We start from the raw sequence: 12,366 nt of genomic DNA, 5'->3' as shown, positions 1-12,366 counted from the left end.
ATCCTGCTAGGAGGAATGTGCAGCTTGATGGGTCAGACTTACTGTCACCATGGGCACCTGCCACCAAACCAAGCATCACAAGCGCGGGCACAAGGGGCATCATCGTCTTCCCTGGAGCTGGCTCAGGGGCCGTCCAGGGCCCCAGCACCAGGGCCGGCCACAGCCCAGAACAATCAACCTGTGATGGAGAGAAGGGCACAGCCAGTTAGCCTGTATCCAGCAAGGTCCCTACCGCCCACCTGTGCCACCTCCTAGCCCCCACTCAACACCCAGACCCCGCTCATCCTCACTGACCATCCAAAGCCCGGTTCCACAGACACAGCCCCCTCCTCGACCTTGGACTGTGCGATGACCACCCAGACCCACAGAGCCCTGTGACCACCCAGGCTCCTCATGGATCCCCCCACCTCAGTGACCCCAAGGACAACCCAACAGTCACACCATAGGGAGACAGCACAAGAGGCCTTCAGGTCATTCTCTAAACCTGAGTAGAAGGGCAGGGGGCCACTGAGACCAGAGGATGGACAGGGCTGTTCTGTCCCAGACTGTGAGTTTCCAACCTGCCTCCATTAGGAGACTCGAATGGGGAAACAGGGTCAGAAGACACAGAGACATACAGACCAAACAAAATAAGACAGAGATAGGGACAGTGAGAAGGTAGCAGACCCATCCAGCCAGGGGGATCCATTGTCTCTTCTCGCCGTCGCAGGGAGGGAGGAGGCAGTGGGCCAGACCCCGCACGCTGAGGACAGGCCCCAGAGCACAGACTTGTTAGCAGCAGACAGGATCCAGGTATCAGTGGCTTGAAACCAAAGCCACAGCCCAGCCCGTCCAGGCTCGCCAGGACATGCTCTTGACAAGTCGTAGCTGCCCTGCCTGGCCACCCTCGTCCTACCCAATTCCCATGGCATCTTCCCACTCCAAGAGGAAACCCCAGGGAGGCCCTGGTGTGGCCAGGGATAGGGGTGCTGGACCCTCAGATTCCACCTGCACCTCCTCTGCCCCTGCCCTAGTGGCCCAGGGCGGATCCAGCTTCTGGGAGCTGCTTGCTCAGAACCACCTGCCAGCCTGAGCCAGGCACCTGTGCACAGGGAAGGCTGTGTTTGGGACTGGTGGAACGTCTCCCAGGCCTTTGCTCCTAGGGTTCCTCCGGCAGGTGTGCCCTCCCAGTCTGCCAGGCACCTGTGTGAAGCCTCAGCACACCGACTGCACCGACTGCACCGCTGTTACTCCACGGCCCTGATGATGTCCCTGCAGGGGGCTTCAGGGAATCCCCAACAGCTCCCACCAGCTCTGCTCACACTTCACTCTGAGCAGGCGGCTGGCACATAAGAAGCCCCTTGCTAATGCTCTGGAAGCACAGCAGGATGCAGAGGGGCCGGGGTGATGACGAACACCCCCGGGCACCCCGCAGTGGTCCCAGGGACTCTGGGGGGAGAGTCTAGGTTAGACTCAGGTCCCAGCTGGCCCACAGTGGTAGGAGGATTCGCAAGGAAGTGCCGGGGCCGGGCTCGAAGACGGCTCTGCTCCTGCCTGGAACTCGAACTCTTGTCTCAACGGGGACAGTCAGAGGTCAGAAGACTGGAGGGCGGTAGGTAAGCAGAGGTGCTAAGACAAAACAGGCAGGGCTGAGAAGTGGGGCGGGGGCTGAGCACAGAGGGCAAAGTGCGGGAGATGTCCTTTGTCCCAAGAGCTGGCTACAAGCCTTAGACAGCAACTAAGAAGCAAAGGCAAGAGAGCCGAAGGGGCACAGTGGGCATCCGGCCCCATTTACACCATGCCTGGGGTTCCCCTCAGGGATCACAAAGTTCTGGTGGCTGAGACCAGGAGAGAGGGGGTCCCCACCATGATGCCTGGTTCAGCCGGTCTGGGACAGAGGTCCCACTGAGCTTGGGTGCCACGGCGCTGAGGTGAAGCCATGGCACCAACCATAGAATTCAAGTTCTAAGGCAGACATCCGGCAGTGAACTGGCCAGGCTGCAGCCCCCTGACACAGTCATCCTGTCGCCCCTGGTACAGACACCGTGGGTTTACAGCTCAGGGGTGGGTTGTTGCACCAAAGACGGGGCAGGGGGGCTAGTCCCAGTATCACGGTGTGCAACGATAGCATATTCACAGAGAGGCTTGGAGCCTCCTCCCCGGGGCAGACCCCACAGCATGGGGAGGAACTCACAGCATGGGGGTAGATCTCCCTGGTATGAACTAAAGGTGATAAAGGTACAAAGAAGGGAGATCATGGAGGCACAAGCGCACAGCCCGGCAAGCAGGACATGGAACGCCCCAGCACGCGTCTCATGGCGGCGTATCCCTGTCTGGCTATGGGAATCAGATCCCTAAACTCTTGGGTGGGCACATCGTGGAGGTGCGGCCGTCCAATCCAGACATCACAGAAGAGTAGACAGAAGGTGCAGACATCCTGGGGGTGGAGCTACCTGACAGACATTACAGGGGCATAACTTGCCAGTACATTATTATGGGACATACCCCAACCCCGACACAGACATCGTGGGGTGGGAGTCCCCAGGACAGCCGTCGAGGGGGCCTAACTCCAGAACAGAGGTCCTGTGGTGCAGTCTAGGATATGATTCTGGCCGTGGGTGTCAGGAGAATTGGGGCCCCGATAAGCCCCTCCCCAGTGTGAGAAAGACAAGTGACACTGACCTGGGGACTCCAAGGGCCCCCTGTGTATCTAAGTTGGGGATATTATCACGCTATCCAGATACACAAAGCAGGACAGACAAAGGTAGAGAAGTTGAAAACAAAGATATTCCCTCTCCAAAGAGCTTCTCCCAGAGGTCCGTGGACACAGGGACACAGCTACCCAGAGACTGGAAACACTGGGAACACACGGGCAAAGACACATTCTCAGGGGACTGCTCCAGCAATCATACTGCCGTCTAAGCCAGGGGTTCTCAGGTCACCAGTTCCTAGCGAGAGCAAGCTGCTGCCTGCCTCCGACTCTGGAAACACAACCTGCCCCCAGCCCCGGGGCCCCCTCCTCCGAGTCCTAGATGCCTGGGCCTCACCTTAGTTTAGACCTTGGCCCTGTCCCCACCCCAGAGTGCTCCAGGTCACCTGGGGGGAGAAGGTGGGAAAGGAGCTGGGAGGTGAAGCTGATGCTAACCCTGATGGGGTCGCCGAGTACCCTCTGAATCCAGTGCGACAGTGTTAAGAGCCAAGTGTCCACTCCCCCCAGCATGGCTGGGTGAGTCTGTGTTTCTAACAACTGAGGCGAGAACAAGGCCTGAGCTCTTGACATTAACGAAGGCTTGTCTCTGAAATGCACTGTGGCCCATTGGTCCTACCAACTGACATACTGGAGCAGGTAAACAACTCCATACCGTATGACATTATAGGAATATAGCTGGGTGTGATTTTTCTACATTCAGAATGGTTTGGATACATCCTTCCTTTGCTACGTCAGTGTAAGGCTGGCAAACGCCCTTTCTTGGAAAGAACTGTCCTTTATTCTCAAATTGTGTTTTGGTGTTAAAATGTCCTTTCTGGTGTGCAATAAGGGTGGTAGCCGATAGCAGTATTTTCTATAACATCCTTACCTGGCCAAATAAAAAATTGCCATTCCCGTGTCTGAGCCCCAAGTACTTCTGGAAAGTGTACTGGTTTGCAAAATCAAAGAGCCTGCGAATCACTGCTCTGAGGAAAAAGGAAGGGGCAGGCACCACACCAAGCCACAAGACTCAAATAAGAATGTCCTGGAAATGTATGTAACACAGAGGCCATGTCACCTCCAGGCAGCCCGACCTAAGCACCCCTATCAAGCCTCAATGGGTCCCCCCAGCCCTGAGAGACCATGTTACGCCAGAGACAGCGGTGTTGGGGGGTATCCCTGGCTGGAGAACAGCTGGGATCATTCTGAGTCCTCTTCATGAATATGCAAACACAGATTGATTTGTTTCCCTTGGGCACGTGTTATTATTCACAAATATTAATTAGTCTCCAAATACCACCTGTTCCTACAGCTCCCTACCCCCAGAGCAGGACCCTGGCTCCCTGGAGGCTGGGGCCCCAAAATGGACATCAACAGGAGGAGGGGTCCCCAGGGCCCCCAAGAGGAGAGACCAATGCTTGGGTAAGAGAAGCCCGAGGGCAGGGAGGGCAGGGAGAGCCGGAGCCGCTCACGTTCAAAGCCGCGGGCAGCTAACCGAGCCCTTTTGTCATGTCCTGGACAGTTCACCGCGTGGCATTGCAGCAGCGGCCGTGGAGGCGGAAACAGGCCTTGTTACACTTGGGAAGGAAAACCAACATGTTTCCAACTCTCACCAAACCGACCGCGGAATTATGACGGGAATAAATCAGCCTCAGCCTCGACCCCAGCCCTGGGGAAGGCGGCAGGCAGCAGGAGGCAGCTTCCCTCAGCCGGCCAGGTGGCCAGAGCCTGTAAGCATAGCTTGTAACAGCCGGCCCACTCTCCCACAGTGGGCCCCCTACTCTCTTACAGCCCTGGGCTCCTTGGGCTCCCCGGGGAATGGAGGGGGAACTTAGGAAGCACAACCCAGAGTCTCTCCAGGCGGCATGAGGTCCAGCAGAGGCACCTGCCTACAGCTATAGCCCCACTAAGCCACCAGCCCTCCGGCGCCCTCCCTCCGGCAGCAGAACCTCCCTGTGGTGAATGCTCCCCAGCACCTCCAGGCCTCAGCACCTGCTGATCCCCCTACCGGGAGGAACACCCTTCTCCTGCCCCCAGCCGTGCACTTACCCCTCAGAACTCAGCTCGAATGCCGCATCCCTGTGAATCGCCCCTGAGTGACCCTCCCCAGTTTAGTGAAGGCAGCAAGTGGTGGTGTTGACCAGGGATTCTTTTCCTTTTAAGATTTTATTTATTTATTGACAGAGAGAGAGAGCACAAGCAGGGGAAGAGGCAGGGAGAGGGAGAAGCAGGCTCTCTGCTGAGCAAGGAGCCCGATGTGGGGCTCGATCCCAGGACCCTGAGATCATGACCTCAGCTAAACGACTGAGCCACCCAGGCACCCCAGAACGGGGGTTCTTAATCCAGGGTGATTCTGTAGCTGCCCCCAACTCCTGTGTGACTAATGGGCAACGTGTGGAGACATATTTTACCACCGAGACTGGAGGTGAGGGGCAAGTGCTACCAGCAACTAGCAGGAAGAAACAAGGCATGCTGCTAGATATCCTACGGTAATAGGCCAGACCCCTGCAACAAAGGATTATCTGGTCCAAAATGTTGATACTATTGAGGTTGAAAAACGCTGCTATAGACAGCAAGATCCTTTGCTGACGTAGGCCAGGGCCTAGTCCAGAAGCCAGTGAGCACCTTGGGCCCTCCACCCAAAGACATCCCAGCCTGGCTTAACTCTTCTATCCGTTGTCCCCAGGCCTCAGGATTGTAGAGCATCTCCCACTCCCCCTCGAAGTCAGCCTTGCCTCTGGAAGCCAGGACTTACAGGACATCTTCCACACCCCTTCACATAGGCCATCAGCAATGGCCTGCCTACAAGACAGAGAACTCTGCTCTCAGGCACCTTTTTTGCTGCAAATGGGCTCCCAGGTAGGTCAGACCCAACATCTGAGGATGGACAGATGAAGGGACACATGCCTCCCCATCCAGCCTTTCCCACCTGTGACACAGCCTTCCTGCTGCACCCTCCACCTTATCCCAATGCCCACTTAGTCATGCATAGGACCTGGCCCCTAACAGATCCCCAATACATGCTCATTCCCTTTCTCTGCTTAGGCCGAACCCATCTCTTATGACCCCTCTCATCAGCTGACCGTGCAGAACTATTCAGTGGGCCCTACTGGGCGCTGAGCCAAGGGGCAGGGAGATGAACAAGACAGCCAAGGGCTGGGCCTTCCAGGAGCTTAGGGAAAATGGCCCAACCAGAACTCATCCTCCCCAGAACCATCCCCAACCCCTGGTCCCCATCTTAGTGACAAGCACTACCACGGACCTGGTCCCCCAAGCCAGTCAGTCCTCCTCAAATTCTCCTTCTTCCTCTCCCCACACAACCAACCGGGCAGTAAGTCAGAATTTGCACTGCCTGGGGCACCTGGGTGGCTCAGTTGGTTAGGTGCCTGCCTTCGGCTCAGGTCATGATCCCAGGGTCCTGGGATTGTGCCCCACATTGGGCTCCCTGCTCAGCGGGAAGCCTGCTTCTCCCTCTCCTACTCCCCCTGCTTGTGCTCCCTCTCATGCTGTGTCTCTTTCTGTCAAATAAATAAATAAAATCTTTAAAGCAAAAAAAAAAAAAAAAAGAATCTGCACTGCTCTTCTCCAACCACTACATGCCATGCCAGTGAGACCCCAGGAGCGTGGACCTCTTCAGGGTGCTTCCTGCCTCAGCTTGCTCCCATCCACCCTGCCCACAAACAATGCCACCCGCCCCCACCCCAGCTTATAAGAACATGAAGGCAATCATGGCCCTCCGGTGCATTCTACTGCTTGATTCCTTAGCAGACGCATGGACAGTGTTTCAGGACTGAATGGGTGGGCAAGCGGAGAGACGGACGCACGGCTGATGCTTCTCCGCGCACGGACCTTCAATGTCTCCGTACCACCCACAGGAAAAAGTCAATAGAGTCTTTATTTAGCTGGACACCCAAGGCTCACCACGTTCTATCTCCAACCCCAACCCACCTGCTCTGTGCTTCCCGAAGAAAGGCAGTGAGAGAAGTGAAGAGACAGGGAAGGAAGTGCCCGGATCTCGGGAGTGCCTTGCTCTCTCTACCACAGCCCCCAGGAGACGGGAACAAATGGAGAAGCAGACAGATACCAGTGTAAGTCCCAGAACATCACCCAGAAGCCTATTTCACACCTACAGCAGCTGACGAGCTGGATATCACTCCCCACCCACCTCCATCAAGCATTCTGTCCAGAAACCCAGGCATCACCCTTCACACCTCCCCTCCCCGCTCATGTGCCACATTCAGCCCTTCGCCGTGTCCCATCTCCTCCATGTCCCTATATGGCACTCATGTCCCTTCTCTCCACCTCCATCACCACCTCCCTGGTCCTTCAGCATCCCTCAGCCGTGTGCACCCCGGACTGTGTCATGTGCCCAGTGGCAACTCTTCCACGGCTCCCCGCCAGCCTGCATCACAGTCCCAGCCACTCAGCCTGGCCATAGGACCCCTCTGCGGCCCGGCTCCTGCCACCTTTTGGGGCACACTCACCAGGTCTCTGCTTGCTCACGTCAGTCACTCTTGGACAACCAGTACTGAGGGGAGGGCACCGGGGTCTCCGCTCCTTCCTGGAGAGAGAGGAAAGCATGAGAAAACACCAAGAATGTCAGCACAGCAGAGTAGATAGTGACACAGAAAGACATTCAAAATCTGCTGTTTATGGGGGAAAAAAAATAGGTTTTGAAACTATTCATGCAGGACATTCCCCATTCAGTAAAAATGCCCATCGTCTCTACTTGCTCACTCACTCTTTTCAGGACTCCTGAGCATCTACTATGTGCTGGGCTTTCTTCCAGGTACCCAAGTATGCTGCGAGCAACACGCAGACTAAGCCCCCGCCAACCCTGCAGCTAGCCCCCCCACGACCCCCGCCAGTTAGACCGCTCTGGGACCCCCCCAGCGGAGCAGAGGCCCCTCCACCCTTGCGCCCCACCCCCAGTTCTGGCCTGCCAGCCAACCACAAGAACCTCCTCTTCTGATCCTCAAATGTGCCCCATTTTGTGCAGTCTCCAGCCCTGTCAGTGCCCGAAACACGCTACCCGGACACCTCTGCCAAGCACCCCTTGGATTGCGGAGCCGATGGCACTTTCTCAGGGAGACCTTCCATGGTGTCCCAGACTACATGCTTGGACTTTGCCTAGGAGTAGTGGCCACAAATGTCACCAATATATTTTTTTAACTTATAAAAAAGATTTTAAGGGTGCCCAGGTGGCTCAGTGGGTTGGGCCTCTGCCTTTGGCTCAGGTCATGATCTCAGGGTCCTGGGACTCAGTCCCTCATCAGGCTCTCTGCTCGGCAGGGAGCCTGCATCTCTGCCTGCCTCTCTGCTTACTTGTGATCTCTCTCTCTCTCTGTCAAATAAACAAAATCTTAAAAAAATATATTTTTATTTATTTGACAGAAAGAAAAACAGAGAGCACACAAGTTGGGGCAGCAGCAGAGGGAGAGGGAGAAGCAGGCACCCCGCCAAGCAGGGAGCCTGACGGGGGTTTTGATCCCAGGACCTCAGGATCATGACCTGTTAGGCAGATGCTTAACTGACTGAGCCGCCCAGGCGCCCTGCAATTTTTTTTTTTTAATACAATTGCTGAGTGGTGGCCCAGTCACGACCATAAGCCGCGCATGTGCCCGGCTCAGTTCCGTGTCCCCAGCCCCCAGCAGAGAGCAGGCACGTAGTAGGTGCTCCCCCAGGATATGCCGAATGAGCAGATGAACACATGAATGAGCGCACAGAGAATACCCCAGCTCAGAAGAACCACAGCAGCATACGCGCAGCCCTCAAAGAAGCTTCAGCAGCAATATTTAGTTTTGACTTTCTGCTTCTCTATAATTTTTTAAAATGAAGGTGTGCCCCTGGATGCCTCCTCCGTTGGCACACACACAGCCACACAGCCCGGCTCTTCCCTCCGGAAGTGTGGGCGCCAGCCCAGGTTGGGGTGGGGGGTCGGACATGCCCACACAGTCTTGTCACCACCTCGCCACCGCTCAGTGACTTGACGCCACGGGGCCCACTTGGAACACAGCAATTGCCCCACGCCTCCTCCTAAAACAGACACTCAGGGATGGGGGTCAGAGGATGCCCTCGCCAACACCTAGCCAGCCTCCCGCACCTGGGAACTGTCCTCCCTTGAGACTGACCACCTTTGCCACTACGGAGGATGTCCTCACGGATGGAAAGGCCATCATAAAGGACCACAACAGGCCTCACCAACCCACCACCGTCCAGGGCTGACCCTGCAGCTCACCCCCTCTTGGGCCGCTGCTGGCCCCTGCCCCTGCCCGAACCAATAGCCCTGGCCCTCAGAAGGGCTGTGCACCTCCCTCCCCAGGTCCACTGAGTTTCTACAGCGTTCCCTGTGGCCGCTGCTCCCAGCGCATAGGCTGCTAGGCAGGTCTGGCCAGACAAACCAGCTTCCACGTCTTAGACTCAAAGGCCAGTTTGTCTGGGGACGCCCGCCAGGGCCTCATGCTGCCAGATGTGGGCTGTTGGCTCCTCCATTGCTCAGGGACCCAGGGGCAGAGGGACAGAGTCTGAGGCAGGGAATGGGGAGGGTCCCCTAAGCCAGTTGACACTAGGGGCATGGACCTAAACTGACCAGGAGTCACACCTGGGAGAGGTGTTATGTTCAAAATGGCCCAGAGGTGGGTGGGTCAGAGAACAGATAAAACTTTGCATTAAAGTACATAGAACAGCACAAGGGCAGGATCCTGGAACAGCCAGAACAGTACCTGGTACCACACCAGTCCAGGATCAAACGGGCCCCAAAACAGCCTGGACAGGCAATCAGAATCACCCTTCACAGTCACCTGCAGCAGCTCCCAGAACCACTCTACACTTACCCTGGGACGAACCCAGAACAATCAGGACCACCAGATACACCCAGAAGGCCAACTGGAGAGCTACTCAGAAAGAGCCTAACTGGTACCGAACCCAAGTCTGGAATCCCTCGTTGGCCCCCAGAAAGGCCTTGGAAGTGCGGAGGTGGGCGGCGATGATCAGGATCAGGTAAGAGGCCTTGGCACCCATCCACAGCTGGCCCCCAGGAGGGCTCTCGGGCATGTGCCACACCTGGAGGCCTGCCTGGCAGCAGGACCAGAAATGCCGTGGCCCCTCCTGAGCAGCGCCCAGGCAGATCCTGCGGCTACGCCAGGGACGGTCCCCAGAAGCAGCAGCCAAAACACTGCTGAGCAGCAAAAACCACTGCTCTCAGATCTGGAGGTGAGGGACACGTAGAGACCTGCGCATCCGGACCTCAGACGCACAACCTCATCAGACACCCAGCGCCTCGGCGGGGAGGGGGAAAGAGGGGATGGAGCACACTGAGGCCTCCAGTCTCACTCCAGCCCATCAGAAGGACAAACAAACCCTAGCAATACACACGCTCCCATGGACAACAACGAAGGCAGGCGGCTGGGGGCCAGACGCTCTCCTGGTTGAGCTCCCCCAACCCACGAACCTCACTTCAGGATGGCAAATACTTTAGGAGAGCAGGTGCCCTCCTCACCTTAACATGGTATTGATTTAAAGGCACCCCCTTGCCAGCCCTCACCCCATGAGTCTGAGGAGAGTGGGTCTGCACCACCCTCGCTGATGGTTACCAGAAGGACTGCCTGCTAATACCATTGAGTTATCGTGTTCGCTAGAGGCCGGGCCCTGTTCTAAGCACCTCCTGCATACCCAACCTTAATCCTCACCACAACCCCACTGAGCTCGGAACTGTCTCATACCCCACCTGACAAAGGAGAAAATGGACTCAGAGACTTAAGCAACTTGCTTGGGGTCACATTGCTAGTCAGCGGAGGGGTGCCTCAGCAGTCTGGAAGCAGAACCTGCACTAGCCACTGACAAGCACAGCCCAGCACTCTCTGAGAGACATCTCTGCCCTTCCTCTGCCCAGGTTTCTCTCCCAAACTCCAGAGCCTCATACCCAGCCCCCTCCTGGATGTCTCCCCTGCCCACAAAGGAACTCAAACGTCCCAAAGATGTCAAAGACATCGTGTCCAACCATGACCTCAAGTTCATTATCTCCCCCCACCCCCCAATCTACCTCTCCTTCCCATCCCCAGCTCAGTGATGTTGCAGGGCATAAAGGCCCCACCCAGTCACTCTTAGGAACCTGGACCCCTACCTCTTCCTTCCTCTCTTCTACCTCCACGTCCAATAGATCATTCTGTCCTGATCAATGTGCCTTCTTGATGGCTCCATGCTACTGCCCTATCCAAGCCACCATCACTTCTCACCCGCACCCTCCTCACCGGGCATTCTGGGTCCATCCACTTCCCATAGCCACGGAATCCTCTTCTGGAAACATCAGTATGATCCTAGCACATTCCATGGCCCCAGCCCAAGCTTCACGTTTTCGGCGTCTCCCTTCTATGTTCTCAGAATAAAGTTACAGCTACTTACAAGACATTAAAGGCGCTCTGGGATCTGCTATACCTTAGAATTCCTCAAGACCTCTGAGTCTTCACTCACACTATATTCTCTGCCTGGAGTGCTCTATGTCCAGCTGGAAAACTCCTGTTCATTCCTCAAAACCCACTTCAGATAGCCCCTTCTCAGTCTCTTCTGGAACTCATCTGACTTTGACCCTTAAACTCCCCAGCCTTGTGACTTCAGCTCGGGACCGCAGCTGCTTCAGATGAGCTGATGCTGAGCTCAACCTCGGCAGTTCCTGCGGGGAGGGCTGCCTCTTCCACACAGCGGCTAGTCCCCTAGGAAGCAGGGCAGCCTGGCTGAAAGTGCCTAGCCCAGTGTCTGGCACACAGTCGGCAATCAATAAGAGGTTAGTGAATTGCTCTGCATTCCCATGATGCAATCTGTTCCCCCAGGGACCATGAGCTTCTCAAGGGCAGGGCCCTAGCTGCAAGCTTGGCCCAAGCACACAACAGTGTCAGTCACACCAGGCGGGCCTGCCATTGCTGATTATGCACTGCCACACAGTCCCTTGGATTCTCACAATGGCCTGGGGACCCGGTCAGGGTCGGATTAGCTGTCCCATTTCCCAGGGGGTGAAACTGAGGTGCAGGGAGGAACAAGCTGGAAAGTGGAGAAGCTAGGACATGTGTCACAGTCTCCATCAAAGAGGCCTGGTCCCCCACACTGAACTCCTATTAGTCAGGGCCGATGGGAGAGAGTGGAGAGATCACAAACTGCCAGGGCCAGCATTTTGCTGCATATTAACCCAATTCCCCAGAAAAGCTTTCCAGCCCATCTACTCTTAGTGTAGCCATTCCCCTCCAACTGCTTCAACAGCCCCCAAATCAATGCCCCAGACACCACCTCCATGCTCACAGTGTGAACAAGGGAGAACAGAGGAGGCCAGGAGCTGCAGGAGGAAGGACAAGGAGGAAGGAAGCAATAATATTAAAACTATTTCCTTGTTAAAGAAAAGAAACAGGAAAGTGAAAGAACAACTGGAGAGAAAAACAAATCTGCAGACACATTTCAGATCATAAGAGGGAAACAAGAAAGTATGTGCAGGGGAGTGTGCTAGACTAGACTGTGAGTGTGCACACACCCTTCCCCGGGCTGTGCGAAGGGGTGCTGTGAGGGCACAAGCGAGCACACCGAGCGGAGCATGGGCATGCGAGATACCTGAGCTGCAGCGGCTGGGCAGGCCCCAGTGTGCAAGAGTGAGGGCAAGAAGGCAAGGGGTGGGGAGGGAAGCTGAGTGCGGGAATGAAGGGGTGGTGTGTATGTGT

General features: G+C 56.1%; 1 protein-coding gene across 11 annotated transcripts in view; it reads right to left on the bottom strand.

Moving 5' to 3' along the window:
* The window catches only part of PTPRF (protein tyrosine phosphatase receptor type F), an 84,986-nt gene that overhangs the window by 70,776 nt on the left and 1,844 nt on the right, over positions 1 to 12,366 (bottom strand). For all 11 annotated transcript variants that reach the window (XM_032877524.1, XM_032877527.1, XM_032877534.1 and 8 more), the window contains exons 2-3: positions 7,153 to 7,229; positions 43 to 178 (exon numbers count right to left, since the gene is read on the bottom strand). In XM_032877524.1, coding sequence (XP_032733415.1) covers positions 43 to 103 — 61 coding nt within the window. In that variant the 5' untranslated portion in view covers positions 104 to 178; positions 7,153 to 7,229. The remainder of the gene's footprint in view (positions 1 to 42; positions 179 to 7,152; positions 7,230 to 12,366) is intronic.

Source organism: Lontra canadensis, unplaced genomic scaffold, assembly GCF_010015895.1.
Source record: "Lontra canadensis isolate GAN:19392208 unplaced genomic scaffold, GSC_riverotter_1.0 scaffold60, whole genome shotgun sequence".
In the NCBI taxonomy this organism is placed as follows: Eukaryota; Metazoa; Chordata; class Mammalia; order Carnivora; family Mustelidae; genus Lontra; species Lontra canadensis.
The sequence above is the reverse complement of the archived record's forward strand: the minus strand, read 5'-3'. Positions and strand labels throughout refer to the sequence as shown.